Below are 21,228 nucleotides of genomic sequence, written 5' to 3'. Positions count from 1 at the left end.
CTATTCTGGATAGATCTTAATAAGTTTGGACAGATCTTAATAGGTTTTCATTTTCATTGTGTCTTTTACAGGAGTGGTAGTGGTAAAACAGTCTCAAACGTGATCATAGACCAGCAGATTTCTGATGATGATGATGACCAGTTTGTGGTGGAGGCAGCACTGCTGCCGCCAGAAATGCCAGATACAGAAATGGTCTGTTCATGTTGCAAATCATAGAACCTTTTTCCATACTTTGTTTGTAACTTAGTTGTTTAAGTAGCTTCTAGCTGAATATTTTTGAATAGTTGTATATTATAGCAATGCCAACTTTTTGCAACTAAAGCTGTCTTCCTGCATGTGTAGGAGCCAGAAGTGGAGCTGGTTGAGGATCAAAAGCATGGTATGTTTGCTTTTACATATGTGTGTGTGTATATATATATATATATATATATATAATAAAACCATGGCTTTAAACCAAATGCTGAACACTTAAAATGCTGAATAAAGCAGCAAAATACCTCCTGAGGGTAGGAGTTTGCAACTTTTGCAAGAAAAACAGAAATTATTTATCAAACACAGTCTTGTTTACTTGTGCAGCTGGATTTGCAACTGATGTTAACTACAGATTTCCTATGCATATTTGATGTCAGCAGCATTTAAAATTCTGCATAAAACTCATAAATTAATGTTTCTTACAGTGTCAGGTACAGTTTGTCTGCTCTGAGATATGAGATGGGATTGGCTGTTCAAGGCAAGTTACAAAAAAGCTTTTAGAAAAATTGATGGACCGGTTCTTAACAACATTTATGCTTACTTTTGACCTCAGATCTATTATTCATGGGCTTCTGTTATGGTTACACTGGATGTGACTTAGGCAGATATACTTATTTGCATCCAAAAATGTGTTGCAAAGGAGTATGTATCTATATACCTGTTGTGCAGTTCTTGAATTCTTCCAAAAGACGGGTGCAAAGGAAAAGCCTTTGTGTTAATATAGCTCAAGGACCCGGTTCTGTACCAAGGGTCATTCAGTAGATGATACTGATGATACAGTTTGCTTTAGAGGACATTGGAGAAAATAGATCAAATAACAAATACCTTGTATCTCAGTAATTAAAATACATAATAGAATGCTGTTCATGTTGCTCTAAAAATTAAGCAGTTGGCTTTGATTTTATTGTCTGAATGTTTAAAACAATATTTTAGTGCCAACCAATGCTGAGAAATATACTGATTTTTCAACAGGTGGGCTTGTAAAAAGAATCCTAGAAACAAAGAAAGATTATGAGGCATCACAGAAATTAGCAAAGACAACAGAGAGGGTAAGATGGTAACGGCCTTCAAAGAACTGTGAATATTAAATATAGTAATCGTGACCTTTTTCTCTGCCTTAAACGTTTTTTTTTTTTTTCCATCTATGATCAAGCTTTCCTCCTTGATGTGTTATGCTGCTTTTTTCCTCTGTTATTCTGTCAGATATTGTTACCTTCTCTGTGTAGCGCTTTCTCACCTTTAATTTTTGTGGTTTGGGGTTTTTTTCAGTATTTCAGTACAATTTTTCAGGGAGCCTTCTTTAGCCTATTCTTTTGTTTTCCAGAACAAAGTCTGCTGATTTCAGCCTTGCCCTAGATGTAGTAGGGCACACTGTGCATTTGTACAGCTGCACCATTATTGTTTCAATCTTACTTGTCCTCTGGGCATTTGAAGAGCAGTATCTATTGCCCAGCAGTCATTATCATTGTCTAAAAAAAATGGGATCTCTGGTGCAGTTAACCATATAAAGTATTTTTGTTTCACCAAATGTTTCCCTAGTAACGTCCTAGCATACCCCAGCATTCAGGTCTGAATCTATGAAGTGATTTTATTTGATTTTTTTCCCATGATCAGTAGTTGGAAAAGGGAAAGTAGTTTTTGGTTTTGCTGGGTGGTTTTTTTGTTGTTTTTTGTTGTTTTGATCATTACAAAGGGTCTACAAAGGATCTAGCAGTGATCACAAACCAAAAGCAGAAGGTTGAACCCCCCTGATTTCAGTGTTAGAACTGGAGAGCTCTTGCTTTTTCAGCCTTGCAAAGCTTGCGTTACAGGAAGCAGCAAAAGACAGAGCATTTAGATGGACTTTTCTGATCCATTGGCCTTTTGGAAAGTTTCTAAATCACTAAGCTAGTTTGATGTGCTGGTGAGGAGGCACTGAGGAGTGCATTGCAGAGTGCTATTATACAAATACAGACAGGTACGTAATGTTTTGGAAAGGCGAGTGCTTCTCATGAACTCTTAAATCTTCAATTCCAATCACATCTTTTTTTTTTTTTTTTTTTTAATGTTAATTCAGTATTGTAGGTTTTTGCTACCTATACTTTTTCAGGAATGAGCTATAGTTTGGCATGCTGTTTTAAGATGCTGCAGCTCAGACCTCAAGAGTCCAGCTTTTCACAGAGCGTCAAGCTCTTTCAAATAGCCATCTGAAATCAGTAGTGACTTTTGAAGCTTTGACCACTTGACTGCCTCTTTTGGCTTTATCAGCTGTAGTAATTTGTCAATGAGTAATGATTTTATGATAGGTTATGAGCAAAGTGTACAGCAGAAAAAAAAATGCCTCTGAGGGACTAAAACCATGGTAGACAGTAGACTGTTTTAAAAACCTGTTCTTATCTAGAACCTATATGACTTTATAATCACCTCTACAATCTGCAGCAAAAGTGACACAGTGTTAACTTGTAGGCTTGGATTTGGGAGGGTAAAATCAACAATTCTCTCCTCTTAAATAGAGATACTCCCATATGCTTTCGTGTCCAGTGGTAATGGGTTATGCTGCCACACAGTCCAGCCTTTTCATTTCTTCCCCAGCAGGTTGAGAAAGTTGGGATGGCAGATCAGACCCTTGGGGGAGTATCTTCCCATCTGAAGTTTGGGACTATCCGAGATCCAGGCCTGCTTGGCTGGAAGAAAAATTCCTTTCACATATTGCAAGGGCTGAGATTATAGAAGGAAATGAATTCTTAAAATAGGAAAACACCTTTTGTTTTCCTGTTCATAATCTGTTATGAATAGTGACAGCTTTATCCAACTTGCTAAATTATATACTGTTTATTATAAATGCGCAGCTTGTGGTGTCTGTGTACTGATCATTGGAACACTGTTGGCTATTTCTAAAGAACGTGTCTGATGTGAAAATTTGCCTGCTTGAATAAGTTCTGTCTTTATTTCGGAGAAAAGAAGGGTTAAAAGTTGATACTGCTGTGTTTATGTGGTAGCTCTAAAGCTCATTATTGGAGTGCATGTTGAGCTGGCACTCTTGTGAGAACAAGAGATTCAGCTGTTCCTGTTCCTGGTTTTGTAACTAGGTGGTGCTGTTGAATCATCAGTCTCGAGACTAAGTTTTGGTAGTCGTTAGTTTAATAATATCTTCTGCCAGTACGTAATTGTGCTGTAGGCTGTACTGTTTGGTCTTGTGTCCTGTCAGCTCAAGCACTGGACATAGAAAGGGACAATGGGGGAGGGTTTACAAAACTGCATGGATTTCATGCTCGGGAAGCTTCCTCTGGTGTTTGTGCTAAATTTTCTGCATTTTTTTCTGAATAAGAGTAAGTAACTAACTAAAACGATTCCCTTTTAACCCCTTAGATTTTTTTAAATGCATGTGGACAATTGTGTCCTTCTACAATAACCATTTAGTCCAGTTGCCCATTTTCAGTCTCTAAAACATTCATTCAGTCCTTGTTTGTCTTTTGTTGCATCTTTTGAAGCACTGATCTATGTTAGCAGTGCTGATAATAGACAACTAATTCTGGAAAAAAACGTGCTGACTTCCTAGTCCATCACGTGAAAACTTGCATACAACGCTAAGCTCCTGGAATATCATCTGATCTCATATCCAAGCAGCCGGCTGCTACTGCAGTAGGTTTCTTTGCTGCTACTGCTTTTCAAATTATGTTGTTGAAGTCGTTGCAATCCAGAGAGGAGAAGTGTAGTTTTCCTGACAGCAGAGGAAAAAATGATTAAAAATGCTCGGAGTCAGTGAATGGGACTTGACAGATGTAGTTCAGAAAACATGAGCTGGAGACATTACTGAATCCTGGGAATATATTTTAGAGGTTAGAGACACTGTGACGCAGGAGACAGTAAAAGTAAAAAATATATTTCCAACGTGGCATTGCCTCTGGGAATATTTCACGGACCAGATATGCACGGAGTAGCAGGCGGGGGGTCTGGCACACTCGTGTTGCCCTAGCATCATGAGCCCGTCTCATGTCTGAGGGGTGATCATCATGAGGAAAGCAGTGGCAGCAAGATTTTTTTCTTGAGAGACTGCAGACCAGCAGTTATTGGAGGAATAGTTACTGGTCTGTGGAATCTCTTCAGAGGGAGGCAGCAAAAGTAATTAAAAAGAAGGAAGAATTGCAAGTGGTTTATTCCTGCCAAGTGGTCTAGGCAGGCAAGCGGAACCACGTCCTGTTATGTTGATGGGACTGCGAGAATGGGTCAATGAACTCTGGCCAGTGTGCTGTGTTCAAATGGCCATAGGTTTTGTGCCAGGTCTAGCTCTGCAGTCTGCTGGGAAGCAGTATCAGTCTGGGATTTGACCATTTCTCCCCAGACTGTCAGCTCTTTTATTTAATTTGTTTTCCATCAAACTCTCCAGAAGAAATATCTTCTACATCAGTATGCAACTGTATTCCAAAACGTATCATGCATTGGAGAGTAAAATGTAATTGTACTTCTGTATTTTGGAGTAAAGTAACCAAAAGTCCAGTGAAAATTTGGAAGAATACTTGCTTTGGGAAATTATGTATGACAAAGTGAAGGTTATCCTTGTGTCCATCGGTAAGAATGTTCATCTTCCCTCGTTTTGTTAAACTATTCAATAAATACAAAATAAATGAAATATTTTCCCAGTTATATTCATTAGTCTTTAAAGCCTTGTTCTTCTGCCCGTTGGGAAACTGAATGGAGAAAAAAATATGTTTGTAGTCTGAGTGCTGGAACTTTTGGCTAATACTTTAAGTCCAATATTTAGCAAAAAAATGATCAATGTATCCACCTGATTTATTGTTGATTAATCACCTAGAAGTTAGGTGGAGTTGGTGAATTAATACTTAATCCAGATGTAACACTGGTGAACTCTTGGGGATGTTTCACACCTTTACTTCTATCTGCTGATTGCTGAGGAGCATTTATTTGTGTTAAAAGCATTCCTCTGAAAGCTTTTATGTGCTGCATTTTGCAAACATGCATTTGCTTTTTAAGAAGTTTTAATAAAGAAAAAGAAGAGAAAAGGAAAGAGGGCTGGGGCTTTCATCATCTAGGTTTTGCATGTGCAGAAACTTAAAATAATATACACAATTTTCAGGTCAAACAAAGAGGTCATTCTGGAAATACACAAGATTTTTGCTGCCTTGATTAGCTGTGTTCAGCCTAACAAATTCCTAAAAAGACTTCCTAAATGTATTTGTTTAGAATCTAACCCTCTAATGTTAAACAGAGAAAGGAACAGATGTTACATTTTGTATTCCACTTCATTTATTTGATGTGTGGAAAATGTAGGCAGGTTATTAAATAGTTTAAGCAAGTGGGATCACAGAATTTCCATCTTTGCACTACCAAATACAGCTCATGGGCTTCAGAAAAGAAGCAACTTTGAGGTTTCTGTGAGGAACAAGTGATACTAAATTGCTTAGCACCTGGATAATATTAACTTTAATTACCAATGTGATAAATTAAATATGTACTTCTAAGCTTAGAACAAATACAATCATTGCTGATTCTGTTTGTTTAAAGTTCTTCAGGTCATTGATTTTTACATTAACCCATCAGCTGCACGACATTGGGTGTCCCCTCTAGTCAATGCAATTAGTAACGTGTCATGTTAACCAGATGTATGCATATGTCCCACCATTTAAGTGTTTTGAAGAGGCTCACCATTCAAGACCACAGCTTCTCAGCATCCTGCCAGCTTAATATGTCATAAGAAATGCTGCCAGTAAAATTTAATAGGAGTTACCTGCAGAAGGGCTTTCATCTTTGTGTGACAGCTCTGTTCATGACGGTGTGACGTTAATGCAGTGATCTGAATAAAGCTGCAGTGAGAAACTTTTAGTGCAAGCATACAATTCCTCAAACATAAGAACTGTACCCAGCAGTCTGGTTAATTACAAGCACCACAGGAGCTTAAATTGAATGAGTGTGTGCTTGAGTGTCCTTGTTGCACTACTACCCACTCTCAGAAACAAAAAACCTATGGTCCCCACGTAATTGTGTTACAAGCTGTGAACACAGGAACAGGATTTTTGTCACTCTTGTGATATTCCTGGTACCATGGCTCCTTTGCTGTGGCCTATGCACACAAAAACACAAAATGTTCTCTCCTGTGGGTACGGTATAAATACAACATGAGACAGCAGATGGATATGTTAAACAGAAAGGATATATAAAAGTGCAGTGAGACAGCTGTGATTTCCATCCCTAGGAGAGGATGCCGTGCATCAGCTGTGTAGCAGCAGTGTGTTGTAAGACACAGTACAGGTGACTCACATATTTCAAGAAGCTTATCAGTGGATTTGGCTGGGACATAGACTGGTGTGAAAGCAGTTGTTTAACACAAGGAACGGGTTTATTGCAAATTCTTTTTGAACAGTGAAGAGGCTGCTTTTTCAAGAGAAAGGGGGTTGTGGACCCACAGTTTCAGCAGTTGAGCAGAAAAGGAAAGCTGGGCAGGACTGGCACCCAATATGCCGTTATGGTTGAATTAATACTATCTGCTATCGTTAATTACCGCTAGAGTTTTCTGTTGGCATGTGTGTGGTCAGACTAGACTCACAGGATTCTGCTTAGCGTGCTGAATACTGCACCAAATACATGAGGTTTTATGAACTGACTTCTCCCCAACATGGACTGAATGTGAAGGAAAACAGACTGGCTCTGGGGGCTGAGGTGGGGTGTTTATGTACGTCTGAAAAGTCCAGCTCTTTTTAGAGGTATCAAATATGAACTGGGGGGGAAAAAACCACCACCACCCCACGCCCCCCTCCCCCAAAAAAGAGAAAAAAGCTCCCTTTAAAGAGCTATCCTTTTATTTTTCTTTTGGTACCTTCCAACTCAGAAGCAGGTCAGACTAACTCTGGAAAATCTAATGGTAAAGAACATTGTGTCTCCGATTCCTTGGCCTGTTACTGAACTCGGTACCTGGCATAAGCAGAAATAGCATCCTGTTCGTTTGAAATGATTTAACATTTACTGTTTTCCCTGTTTCTGTGAAAGAGTTTCTTATGGTGATCCCTAGTGGATAGTTACAATCTACTTAAAATGCAGACTCTGTAAAAACCAGGAAAAGAAAACACCCTTTATGATCAAAAAATATTTTGTACAATAAAAAAAACCTACCTTGTTGTTTTTGCATTGAATGTATCAAAATTACTTGTCCAAAATGAAGTTTCTGCCCTGTCCTATAGAAACAGGTAGGGGGGAAATGGTATAGCTCAATAAAAGTATGATTACTTGGGTCTGTTTTCATAATGGGACATAATACAATAGTTAAAAGGGGCTGTAGAAACTATTAAGTACTTGATGGATGTTTGTTCTAATCTGATTCATATTTAAAAACTGTTAATTAAAAAAATGGAAACAAAGGAGAAGCTATATAAAAGTGAGCAAGTACTGTTTCTAGAAATAAACTTTTCAAACAGTAGGGAAAAAAAAAATCTTATCACCTCTTTAGCTTAGTAGATGTCAGGCACTTCAAATGCCCTCAACAGCCCAGCTATAGGAAATGGATGTCTTGTGAATGATCCGTTTTTAAAGAGCTGTGCACAATGCAATATTTATACTAATTGCTTTAGCGAGGGTAAATTAAACACAAGTAAATTCTGGTGGTTTCTGGAGCCCTGTTGATAATTTCCCCTTTATTGATGAAAAAGAAAATTCCTGCTTTTTAATTTCTCAGGTCCCTGCATCTGAGTCCACGTTGTGTTCTGTTCACATTGAGGTAATGGGAAAGGCAGACTTTTTCTCAGGAATCCAAAATAAACATTTATCTTGGTGCCTTATGAAAAAAACGAAGGAAAGGAAGCATGTTGGGCCTACAGAAGTGATATAGGCTTTTATATGGGGATAATTTATTGATTCTTGGGCTTTTGTGAAAGGAGAGTTCATTGAGGTGTAGGGCCTAATTAAATAGACTGGAACAATTCTGATTCTGGCATTTTTCTTAAAACTGAATATATCCTGTTACATGTTTGTGCAAAATGAGCAAAGGTGGCATTCAGGACTCTTACCACCCACGTTGCCTGTTGTAATAAACCATCTGCCATAATTCATCGTGATTTAAAAGAGTGTCCCATGTAGATTTTAACCCATAACCATAACTATGAAACTGAGAACAGACACTATGGCTTTCCCCACCCCAGGCCCCTTAATTACTTATAATCAGCAATAGCTGGCAAAGCTTGGGTGCTCCATGGTGATAATTCTCTGTCCTGAGCTCAGCTTTCTGTAGACTGCAGGAAATGTAACATGGCATCTTGGTAGTACAGGTGTTAGTGAAATGATAGAAAGAATTGCTGGTTGTTTTTTAACTTGTGTGAGGAGGGACACTGCTGTGCCAGTTGAGCTACTGCACCTTCAGGTGTTGGGAAATTTTTCTTGGGAGCTTGAAATTTAAGTGCTTCTCCTTTAGAGAGATATGCTAAAAAAATCTTGCAGGTTCTTACACCACTTCAGTATCATATAGTATGTATTTCAAAGACACAGGGTTTTTAAACAAACCTATTGATGTACCTGTTTAAGTCCAAATAGTATTTCATAGATTTTTAGTGGTAGTATGTTTCAGTACTTGAAATGACTTTGGGTGGGATAATATTTTGTCCTTTTTATGTCAGTTTTGAAGAATTGTACTACACAAAGAGTATGCTGGAGTTACAGGGACACTAAAATTATTTTTGAGTATTTACTGATACACTTTAAGGGCATCTTCCTGATTCATAGAAAATATTCCATGGTGTTTTATTTCCACTTGAGCTTTTCAAGCAGCTGTGTATTTTAGCATGAAATATTTCAAATTGTTAGCTGGATCTGTGTTTTAAAGTATACCATTCTGGTTTGCTGAATTGTGGGATTTTAACTTCTTTTTTATTTTTTATTTTCATACCATACTTGCTGGTGTTGAGAAGTGTGGCTGCTTGGACTGTCTAGGTATCAGGGAGGTCACACCAGCATTACAAGAACGTAAAACATTGAACTCCACATTTGGAAAATAAAAATGAAGCATTCTTCAGGTTTTCATACACTCAACTGTATCCTCAGATAATGGGCTGGCTGAGTCTTCTCGCTTTTGAGATAGTTGTATTTGAAACAAATTCCTTATCTCTTGACTGTGGCTTCTTATAATGGATGGCAGGAAGGAAAGTGGTAAGGGCTTGGTGCACTTAAGAGGAGAGGAAAAACAAGGCAACGAGACTTCTTCCTGGGAAGCTTTTGGATCTGATGCAACTCTGCTCTGCTGCTGAACTGAAGGTGATTGTCTTTATAGGTAACTTGCCAGTGACATGTGGAAAGTATGGTGCCACAGATTAAGCCTTCCCTATGGCTTTGGTGGAGCACAATGTGTAGCGAGGACTAGGAAAACAGAATTAGAATAGAGAGCAAAGGGTTCTGAAACAGTGTTAGAGTGCAGATCTGTTCATACATCTTTACTAGCTGCAGCAAGGAGAGGAACTCTTGTCAACCTGAGATGTGTGCTTAGGCCTAGTAAATGGCTGGTATGCAGAACCCTGTCCTGTGATTTGTGGCTTCAGGGGCGGCAAAAGCTCTCTTCTCTGGGGACCTGCAAGATCAACAGGGAGAGAAGCTGGATGACATTGATGGGAACACTGTTGGCCATTGTGCTCAGAGGTTGGCCAAGGAGGGGACCCAGGAGAGAAGATCTGCTCAACCCTGAGCAGCTGTGCTCAGAACGGGGGTGCTCACCAGCTCTCGGGGGATGAAATGGGGCAAGAAGCAGCGCTTTCATCTTTGCGTCGTAAAGGATAGCAAACACATGGATGGCTCCAGAATGTATCTAAATAACGTGTTTTATGTAATGTAGTATAATGAAACACCTGCTTCTGTAAGAGAGGTATGGGTCGAGTGAGAAGGAATTAAGATGAGTGTTATTTTTAACAGTTTAGCCAGCACTCACGAATTGACTTAGGAAGCAAAGGTCACAAGTTCAGCAGCATTTGTCACTTCAGCCTAGTTCCTAATTAAACGACTTCAACATTATAAAATTGCAGTAAACTCAGAAGTCCCACAGTTTTCATGCACCGCGTGTGTGGTAAAACACAAGCATCAGACGTAAATAAATCCCAGCCTTCAAATCTTTAGAAGTATTTTTCTAAAATATATATATATACATATCTGAGTTCATCAGTAAGCCAAGGGCTGCTGAAATGTGTTTGGCAGTAGTCCCTGCTGCCTCCAAACGCAGCTGAACAAACAGCCCACAGCTCGCACAGGAAGACAGGCCAATTGGGTAGGAGGGCAAGAGGGGACAGCGTGGTAGATTTGGTGTCCCAGTATGAGAGAGAAGCACACTGCCACCTCTGTGTTTATATAGCCGCTAGGAACTGTGCTTAGGAATTGGTTGATCCTGTGATTGGGGTGGTAGAGAAAGACCTTTCTAGTTTTCCGGCATACGTTAAATGACCAAAATGACTTTAAATAAACTTTACTTAAAGCTTTGTGTGTCTTAAAGAAAAACTCAGTTTGGGAATTTGACCTGTAGGGCTCTTGGAAAGAAAGAAAAATTAGGTTGTTCTTCTTGATGAGGGAGAAAAAACACAGTGAGCTTTTCTTTAATGGTGATTGTTGTTTTCAGGGAAGGCTTTCCTGGAATAAGATTATTACAGTGTGTTAGTAATGTGGCATCACTTTGCTCTTTTTATGGCATCCTTTTTCTCTTCATGACTTTGCTGCTTTAGCAAACATTTTCTCCGTATTTAACTTGCAGTAAGCTAGGAGGCTTCAGGAGATTGACCACAGAGACTCTGCTGGCTGCACATGAGGGAAGTGTGCACAAGACCAAATTATTTTTGAGTAGTGGAGTTTATTGAGGCCACATCTGCAGCCTGCATGATTTTACAACCACTGTTAACCAGAAGTACAAGGCATGGAATAACCGCCATCTATTTTAGCTGTGCAGTGTGAAGTGCTATTATTAGGACCAGCATTAGGAGCTGGAAATCCAGATAGAGACAGTGGAGGGAGAGAAGCATCTTGAAGGGACCAATTTGGAGAACTAGGAGGAGGCTGTGCCCTTCAGCATCCACTGTAGCTCCCAAGTAGCAGCAAAACACTGTGGCAAGCAGGTCCAATGAATGTTTATGGTGCGGTAGCCTGTAACGTCATAAGCGGGGGTGCTTCTTCTTCTCCAAATTACTGCCTTTCAGATTTCATAATCATCTTCGTCCAGACTTTAACATGACCTTTTTTTCAGTGTCGTTACGCACTGTGACTTGCAGCAGTATTGAGTAAATGCCAATCCACCAAGTCCTGGTGCAGGGCTCTGGAGTGACACGGTGACAGCCCAGCCTTGCCCCATAGAGTGCGCAGGGGGAGGATGGATGGATGTGTGATTTACACAGTGAATGCCAGTGGCAGCAGCAGATTGATAACAGAAGTGTTGTTGAGTATGACATGTCTGCTGAGAGCTTCTGTTTGATGATGCCACATTAAGCCACAGAAATTTCCCTTTCAATATATAGAAATAGGTTGAGGTAAACCATGACTGAATGTGAAGCAGGTTTTCGCCCCGCTACACCCACTGCTTTGGGAAAGATCATGTCGAGAATGAGAACATCAGTGAGATCATTTATAGGATTAAATACTAACTTTACTTTTGTGCACTTGTGATCTGGAAAGCACTTTAATATTGCTGATGCCATTGCACAGTTTTGTAGCAGTCCTCTGTAGCAGTGGTGACTTGGATATGGCATGCTTTCTGCTCATCTATTTCTAGACTATTGCTTCATTTCTTCTCTTTCATTGCAGACTGTCATAAACGTTTCTCCAGATACTTCACAGTTAGCAGTCTCTAAAACATTCTTCATTCAACACCTCATGTGCAACAACCATTTTCCCTAGTTTTGAAGCTTTCCTTCTTATTCATCCTTTCTGTTAGGAGAAGCCCTTTGTATCGGAAGCAGCTAGGAAGAAAGAGAGAGACTTGGTAGCCAAAGAAATTGAGAAGTTTCAGGTCTCTATTCAGACTCTGTGCCAGAGTGCCCTTACGCTTGGCAGGATCATGGATTACATTCAAGAAGACATGGATGCCATGAAGAATGAGTTGCAGATGTGGCGGCATGAGAACAGACAGCATGCAGAAGCTCTACAGAAAGAGCAAAGGTGAGCGTGGTCAAGGAAAGTTTGATTTATCTCTTGAGACAGATTTCTGTTTTTAGGAGAGGGGAGAGTTCTACTCATTTTTTCAAAGCAAATTTGTCATCAGTCATGTTTGTGGTTTGGGGATATTTTTTTGCAGTCTGAATTGTTTTTTGAAGTGTTAAAGTCTTAATGTCTTTTCAGCTCAATTTCACACAATGTATGTGACAGCAGAGATGCAAATGCTTGTGCGATATGAGAGGGCTTGATTTGTTTCTTCTCACAAATACATAAGGAGCAATGGGAGAAGAGCTTAGTAAACAAAGTAGTTTTTGAATTGGGACTAGGAGTGGGTTCCTGTATAACAACCTGCTCTCTTTATGCCATTGAATTCAGTGTGTTCTGCAGTGGTGTTAATAAGTTGTTATTTGTGCAATATTAAAAAACAACATTGGAAGGCCAGAGAGTGAAGGTGACATGCATAATAGAAACAAGGAGGTCAAGCCTAGAAACAGTTTCTTTGGCCTTACTTGTCTCACCAATGTGTCCTTATGCTCTTTGAAAACAGAACATCCCTTCTAGTTGTGTGTCCTCTGATCTTAAACATGAACTAGATAGTGATCTTCTTGGATTCGCAATCAGCCTAGATAGATTTGCTGCTCCCTGAATCGATGTGCTTCATTCATGCAGAAGCAAGTATGGGTGGTATTCTTAGCTAAGTCCTATCTTGGTAGGTAGCAATGTGTTAAATGTTGGAAATTTACAGCTGCTGGCTTAGTCCACTGGCTGGGGTGGGAATTAGGGCTTTGGTTCACATATAAAGTGTAATGATGTTAATTCCTTGCACTTACATAGCACCTTCTATCCCAAAACCTTGACAGGCTTTAAAACTGTGGTTGGCCTTGGAATGCACCAGCCCTGCAAAGAGAAAGGAAATGGTGTTTGGCTTTATTTTACGGTTGGAGAAACTGAGGCATTGACTCACTGGCCTTTGCACCACACCTAGTGACAGGGAGCAAGTCTCAGGTCTTTCTCCAGGCATGTGCTTACTCAGTGGATCCACTTTGGCCTTGCCAAACAAGGCATTTATACTTCGGCTGCTTTCCCAGCACAGTGACTGTACATGCTTCGCTGTCCCCTGCGTTCCCAGGCAAAGTGTACTGGGGACAAGACTGTCTCCTTGACATTGGTGTGGAAGGAGAGGGGGTGTGGGCAGAAGGAACCGCCCAGCTGAATTTGTTTGCAGATTTATGTCAAACCAAGCTTTACAATGGCCAGCTGTTTTGTCCGAGACTGCAGGCAGGCTAGCATCCCTTCAGCTGAGCCAGTCGGTTCCCTTTCGTGAGCCAAGACTGTCGCAGCACATCCCTGCACTGCATAAAGCTTCGTATGAGATCCTAATCAGATCAGTGTAGTGCTAAGGCACGTCCAATCCTTCAGGAAAGAATTACAGAGTATCAGACATGAAGAAGACAATGCTTCCCATATGTACTGGAATTTGGATGCACGTCTTTGTTTTCTTTGCTTCTGTGAAAGACAATTGAAGGATCCCATTGGGGAAATGTTAGTGCAATTTCTGGCGATGCTTTTTGTGATTTATGCTAATGGGGTAGAGAGGAGGGGAAAACTAAATGGTTTTGAGATGCGGACTTTAGCTAATGAGTCCTCAAAGTGACTGGGTAATTCAGAATGACAGCAGGCTAGTTCAGGCTGTCATTTCCCTGACTGTTCAGTGTTCCTGAAGGCCAGCAAAACATTATGGAAGGGGGCACATTTGTTTTAAAGCCAAACAGCCCCATTCACTTCAGATGCATCAGTGTACTTGTGGTTTATTAGCACAGGATTTATTTAATTTCCTACTAGTGTGGGATTGCCTGCCCTTGTCAGCAGCTAGTGATGGGTCAGTTTTCATATACCTTGCTTCTTCTCAGATGTCTACCTGCTGCAGCTTGGTGCTGCTGGCAGCTGCTGATGTCTTGCTGCTGGCTTGCTGGTTTATTGTAGGAAATAGCTGGTAGCAGGCCAGCAACCTCCACAGCAGTCATATTTGTCCCTCTCCGCCATGTGCTTCTCTCCTTTAAGCTCCTGTGATGAGGCCCACAGGGATGGCTGTTACCATGTGTATCATGGTAGGACTCAGGGGCCCCTGTAAAACGTGGGTGTCCTTAGAATCACAGAATGGTTTCGGTCAGAAGGGACCTTTAAAGATCACCTAGTCCAACCCCCCTGCCACAGGCAGGGACACCTTCCACTAGACCAGGTTGCTCAAAGCCCCATCCAACCTGACCTTGAACTCTTCCAGTGATGGGGCACCACAACGTCTCTGGTCCTTTTTGGGTTATATCCCACAGAGTCCAGTGCTGCTTCATCCCTGAGCCAGGTGGTTGGAGCTTTTGGATGGGTAAAATGAAAGAAGTGCTTGACGTATGCACGGCGTGGGGTGAAATAACTGCAAAGCAGTTTTTAGCAGATTTTTAGCAGAAAGCAGGATTTTAGCAGAAAACTAGATTAGCCAAGAAGTGACTGTGTACTGCTGAATTTTTGGTGATCTCTCTTGGACAATATTCTACTCTGTCCATGTTGTTAGCTTTGCTTTTGTGCTGCTTATTCTAAACTTTCTTTCAGGAAGGGTGGGCGCAAATTAAATTCTTTGCGAACTTTCAGGTATTGAATGTACTTTCTTGGAGGCTTAAGTGACCTGAAGCAGCATAATGTTTCCAATAACATTACTCTCTTTGTGTCTCTTTCAGCATCACAGACAGTGCTGTAGAACCATTAAAAGCTGATCTGGCTGAACTGGAACAGTTGATTAAAGACCAGCAAGACAAGATCTGTGCTGTAAAAGCCAATATTTTAAAGAACGAAGAAAAAATCCGGAGGATGGTTCTTAGCATAAACTTGTCTTCAAGAAGGTGAAGAAGGGGGAAAAATAAGCAGCCTTGGGACTGACTGACATTCCTACCAAATAAAAACAAAATAGCAGAGAAAACTAAGATATGCCTTGTTTAGTTATAAAATGTTTAGGGACCAGAAGCCTAAAAATTATATAAAATCCATTATTGCATTGATCTTTAGATGTTGCTATTACCCAGGATAAAATGATACTCATTTGAATGCTCAAGTTGCAGAGCTATTAAAATAACTTCTTTGTTTAGATGTGAACTTCTGTTACTCACTCACCAGGTCTTCACAGCCCTCTTTCCCTCCCTGGCCTATTGAGCACAGTTTCTGAGCCACTTCTCTCTACATCTTCTTCTCCTCATTTCCAGAGGTTACTTTTGAACATGCTATCATGAAAAATGGGTATTAGATACTTCTTTTGCCCCTTTAAAAAAATGTTCCAAGCTCCTGCAGGTTAGAAGGTTCCTCAATCCTGTTTGTTATTAACAGGGAGAATTATCTACAAAACAATGCCACAAGATCAAGAAGTAAAGCCTTGTGTAACTTGCAGTTCTTTGCACCGTTATAGAGGTGATGTCATGTTTTCAGAGCATTCAGGAATCTTATTAGGAACAACTGAAAATGCAATATGAGCATCACCATGTAAGGGAGCAAAAGTATTTTATCTGCACAGGTGTTAATTCCATTTTTATTGCATATGTTCATTTGGAAAGGATTAATTTAAGTACCTGTTTCCTCCCAGATGCATGTTCCTGTAGCTTTTTGTATGTGAATAATTCCACTGATTTTTTTAGTTAACTGCAGATGTCTGTACTGTTTTCCTAATGACCTCCTGAGTGTACTGCATGTTAGAGTCCAGCTTTACTTACTCCGAAATCTGCAAAGCGTATTAGCGTAGACGCAACTATATGACAGTGCACTGAGCACAGAAGGCTTTAGTCCCCTGCAAGGCTGTTCTCTCAAGATTTTTGTAATGTGCGAGCACATCTTCTCCCATGTTATTTGGATTGCGTATGAAGTGCTAGTGTCTTTTTTTTTCCTTGTTTGATTGGCAAATCTGTGGGTTTGGTTTTTTTTTTTTCTTCTTGGTTTCTTTTTCTGGTATCCGGACCTTGAAAGATCTACCAAATGGATCATCACCAAATAGCGTGAGTATTTAGTATGTTAAATACAGACATTTTAAAGGGCAGGATGCTTTGCTGCATGGGGTTTTGGTGGGGGTGGAGAGAAAGTAGGGGACGTGTGAAGGAAGGAATAGGAGAAATACTCTGATCTGTTCTTAACAGCATATGACACTATGGTTTTTGCTCTTGCATTTTTCAATTGTCACTTCCATGTTTTTATTTCGATACGTGAACTTAAATGGTGAAGCAATATTGTGGGTAGGGTCCAGAGAGGCAGGACTCCTGCAGTGACCCAGCCCTGCGTTACCACCCTCTCCTACTGTGCATTGCTTCTCACCCAGGGTTGGAGCCTGTCCGCTGCATCCTGGGTCTCATCACACGAAGGAAAAGCGGTTCAGGATGTCCACCAGAATCCCTGGAGCCCAGAACTGATGGTGAAGGCCTGCGTGGTCAATATATAACTTCAGAGTGGTTTGAATGCTCCCTCCCTTCTCCCTTTAAATACTTGCATCGAAAAATATGGGGTTTGGTCACATTGCTCAGACCCCTGCTTAGATGGTGTTTGACCCCGTGAGCCCCTGGTCCCTCAGTGCTTCTGTTGCCACTGCTAGAAGCCACCCTTTAAAAGCACAGAGAGATTTGTTACCAGTCCCCCAGCCCTTGTCACCTCCTTGGTGCCTCTTCCATCCCTCTTCTGCACCCACAGACAAGACCAGCGTGGTGCTGCTAGAGCACGAGGCTGGCGGGAAAGCAGTAAGAGGAGAGCAGTAGCAGGGTATTTCAGGTGTTCTCCAGGGACATGAAGTGATTTCAGCTCAGCCCTGGGTTAAAGAGATTTTAAATCATGACTTTTCTTTTCCCTCAGCTACTCCATTTCACCGAGTTCTCTTCACCAGACCCTCGCTGCTCGTCTTCGCCCTGCTGATGGGCACCGCCTGCTCTTTGCGTGGTGACATGACCCATGTGTTCATCTGTCCTTGCGTTAGAAGTCGCTGCCCCCCTGAGGTGGGGTGGAAAGCCTAGGGCTCATGTAAACCTGGGGCTTGGAGGCACTGATTTGGTTCCTGGGAGACCTTAGGAATGACTTCTTGCATCTTTATGCACCCGTTTTGTTATGCTTTCTGCATCAAATATCACTTTAAACAAGAATCAGTTAGTGGTAGGGTTTAATAATGTCTAACGTCTCCCACTGTCTTAGCTGGCTCTCTATCAAGGTTTGCTTTGTTTTCCAGTATGATGGAACAAAGCTAGTGCCTTGGAGCTGAGGCTCGGTTTAATTTTAAAGGCAGGTTGAGGATGCAGCACCAAAAAAGCAAATAAACAGCTGTGCCACACAAAGGGAAAAGGAGCTTCTCTGCAAATGGATAGAGAAGAAATGTCTGTGTGTGCACATCTGCCTGCGTCTCTCTTGCACACGATGCCTTGCCTGTGCCTTGGGCTTGCGTTTCAGCTTGTGGGTGGTTCATTAGCAAGGGGAGCTTTGCTAGCGTGGTGGTTTGGGGTTTAAAACCCTTACATTGTCAGGCCCCTCTGGCGCTAATGGAGCCTGACAGTTCTGGGAAGCAGGACCTGTATTTCACGACGTGCCTGACATTCCTCCCTTGTGCAGATCAGGAGGTGGCTGCCAGCCCCTCTGCGTTAGGGTTGGGGAATAGTTCTCAGCTGAAAAGGTAGAGCTGTTGGCAGGATCCCGAAACGCAGTGACTGGCCAGTGAGGGACACTGGTGGGGTGACAGGACCTTCCCAGGTCAGGAGGACTTGGGTCCAGGGGCAGAGGAGGCTGGAAAGGGATGGTGGGGTGAGCTCAGAGGTCTCCATCTGAGGACATCAGTGAGTGCTCTGGGTGTTGGAGACTGTTCCCTAGGATGGGAATGGAAGAGGCCCAGTTCTGTGTTCAGTGGTGCGGGGGAAAGGAAGCCTGAAGGGTTGAGGTGTGTGAACTGGGACTCAGATGAAGTTTAGGTAACTGAGGGTCCAACTGTGGTAGTGAGGGACCCCCTGCTCACCTGGGACCTCAGTCCTCAATTCCAGAGGCACCAGTGCCAGGTGTCCCGAGTCCAAATACACTGGCCATCTAAGCTGCTTCTAGATTCAGCCCATTTCTTGAGCATTCTTCAATACGCCTGATTGTCAGGCTGAGCTCAAAAGTAGGGCTCCCTAGAAAAGCCCATTTCTCTGCGTTGTCTGCAAGAGTAGCCTTGCGCAAGAAAGTTCAGGTAAGGCCGTTTACTTTGGCGGCATCTAAAGCTGTGAGATTTGTCTCACCCACCCATGAGTTCATGAGTCCTTCAGTCTTGGACCCCACACCTTTAGCTACGAGATCAGGTGTCTTTTCCTGTCTCGTGGAGGTTATCTGCCAGGGTTCCTCACCCATCACAAAGGTAGATGCTCTGGGGTAGCAGGCTCTGCATACCCTTTCTCCCCCAAATTCTCACTCCCCACTGGTGCCCTCCAGATGCAGACAGCTTCTTTAATTCAACCAGCTCGCTCAGGGGCAGAGCCCACTCTTGTTTCGGTCCTGATGGGACATGGTCCTGCTTGGAGGCATGTAGACGTGGAATTAACAGTTTTGCAAACAAGCAGCTCTTGCCAGAGCTGGCACTGAAGTGTTTGTGTTTCAGCCTTGGGGGTAAATGCTGTGTGGTTTGTCTCTTCCCGAACTGTGGCTCCAGGCTGCCTGCTGACCGGGGAAGACAGTCCTACCACTGTTCACATCTCATTATCCTCACCTGTTTGAGCAAAAGGAACACCAACATTGCTATTTTTGCCTTGAAATCTGAAATTCCTGATCATGTACGTGCAACGCAGGACATACCACCTCCAACACGGCCGTGATGCACATGTCCTTGAGTCAGATCTGGCTTTCTCCACTTCGTTGAGCTGGTGCCTGATCTTGCTGTAGCTCCTTCTGATCTGGCTCGGCGATACTGGTTTGCTGTGCTGGTGGGGATCTGAAGAGCAGATGGAAACTCCTTCTGCTCGCTAAGCCAGGAGAACTGAGAGAGGGACACGTTGCTTCCTTCATGGCCTGCCCTTGCTTTCAGCTGACTCCTCGCTGCAATTTGCTGTATTGGATTTCTTCCTTCGTGAAGCCAGAATAGCTCAGAGGCCTCGGAGATGGTCTCCTGCCTATTAGGTTACTTCCCTTGAGCACATCTTGGAACGTAAAGGGGAAAATGCCAATTACTTTTAAATGCTTTAGAATTGCAAAGCTCTAGCTGTATTTCTGTGTCGGTAGAGAAAAGCCTGGCATTTGTAAGCCAGCCAGCCCCTACATGATTTAGGGGATGCAGCCCATTGAAAGCTAATTGAAACTGGGCTCCCAAACAGCTTTGCTTTAAAAATTAAAAAGCCCCAGTGGCTTTTTTTTTTTTTTCCCCCAAAGCACCTTGGGTCCATCCACTGAGGAGGCAACCACTGCAGCCTGATGGTGCAGCAGAGGAGGGCAGGACCGTGGCTGCGTGAAGCCCAGCAACTGCAGGGCTGCTTGGGTGTTTCATGGGCTTTTGGGAATACTTCCTGCTCCGCCAGGAGAGCCCAAGGGGGTAGGCTAGCACTGGGACCTTGCGTATCATAGATGGCTGGACCCTGTCTCAGCTGAATTTGCACTCTCCCCTCTTCCTGGAGTCTGAATGCATGTGTGGAGGCGAGTCAGTCTAGTACGTGTGATGGACTCGGGAGCTGCCAGCTGTGGGGTGATCTTCATCTATCGGAGAGCCCCAGACATGTCCCGCGACGCCCCAGATAGCTGCCTGCAACGCCGAGGCACGCCTCTTCCAAAATGCTTCCTGCCGTGTTTTGTGAAAAAATATTAAGAAATAACACTTCCGTTTTCCGTGAAGTTTTCTGTGAGAAATTTAATTAGAAGGAATTAAAAGGTATAGTTTATAGTTTAATTTAATGTGATGAAAAAAGGATTAGCTCCCTCCCCCTCCTTCCCAAATCCCAACCTGAGACGATGGCAGCCTGGCGTCCAATTGCATCCGACAGCCACAGAAGGGAAACGCTTCCCAAGAAGAAAAGGGAAAGAAATTCCACCCCAGATTTATGACTTGTGAAGCAGAGGTTGCATGGGTTAGCCTTATTTTATGTTGCGCGGGGTCCCACAGACTTGACTTTGTTGTGTGCCCAGGAGTAGGCTGAAAACGGATTTTTTTGGCTGCTTTTGCAGGTCACTTGTGTGCTCAGGTGCTATTTTGGGCCACTGAGGCTCTTGGTTGTGTGTACATGTCAAAGCGTGTGTTCAGACGTGCGGGGAGTGTGTGCTTGTCCCTGCAAGGTGGGTTTTTTCCCTTTCGTGCAGTTTCCCTGTTTCTGGCATTTTTTTTGGCTAGTGATAGTGATTAGGAGTGAGAGAGGTCTGGCCCCGGGGCCATTGGCATTGTAGGGTTTCCCCCTCGCCGCGCTCAAGCCAGTTGGGTGGCAAGTTCTGGTGCGCAGGAGAAACACTGCCTGGTGGTCCCTGCTCCAGCCCTTCTCTACCGTAAACTTGCCAAAGCAAACATCTGCTGCTCAGGGGAGGAACCCAGGTGTGGCTTCTTCCTTCAGGATCTGTCAGCCTCGTGGTGCAGCCCGATGCAAGGGAGCTTTCCACACTCTCCCAGCCCTGATGGCTTTGACCACTGGGGAGATGATCTCTGGGGAATTTTTGAACATCTCGGGACTTCAGCAGAACCAGGAAGACTTGCAGCAATGGGTAACAGCATAGTTGTGCTGATCAGCTTTGATTGTGCCATTTATTTTGCTCAGAGGCAAGAGGTGGGTATGGGAGCCCTGCTGTGAGCTGGCACAGGGACACCTTCTCCTGTCATCTTCATCGTGCCTTGTTTCTGCAGCAAGGGGTAAGCTGATCACCAGAGCTGGGACCAGGATGGAG

General features: G+C 42.7%; 1 protein-coding gene across 5 annotated transcripts in view; it reads left to right on the top strand.

Annotated features, from left to right (window-relative positions):
- The window catches only part of TRAF3IP1 (TRAF3 interacting protein 1), a 45,273-nt gene extending 29,792 nt beyond the window's left edge, over window positions 1-15,481 (top strand). For 4 of the 5 annotated variants that reach the window (XM_030018495.2, XM_030018493.2, XM_030018494.2 and 1 more), the window contains 5 exons: window positions 72-192; window positions 343-379; window positions 1,225-1,301; window positions 12,128-12,351; window positions 15,078-15,481. In XM_030018495.2, coding sequence (XP_029874355.1) covers window positions 72-192; window positions 343-379; window positions 1,225-1,301; window positions 12,128-12,351; window positions 15,078-15,243 — 625 coding nt within the window. In that variant the 3' untranslated portion in view covers window positions 15,244-15,481. Of the gene's footprint in view, window positions 1-71; window positions 193-342; window positions 380-1,224; window positions 1,302-2,823; window positions 4,842-12,127; window positions 12,352-15,077 lie in introns of those variants that run through there. The other variant, XM_030018498.2, reaches the window with a different exon arrangement.
- Window positions 15,482-21,228: the final 5,747 nt, after the last annotated feature.

This window comes from Aquila chrysaetos, chromosome 6, assembly GCF_900496995.4.
Source record: "Aquila chrysaetos chrysaetos chromosome 6, bAquChr1.4, whole genome shotgun sequence".
NCBI lineage: Eukaryota > Metazoa > Chordata > Aves > Accipitriformes > Accipitridae > Aquila > Aquila chrysaetos.
This window is presented reverse-complemented; position numbering and strand designations above follow the sequence as displayed.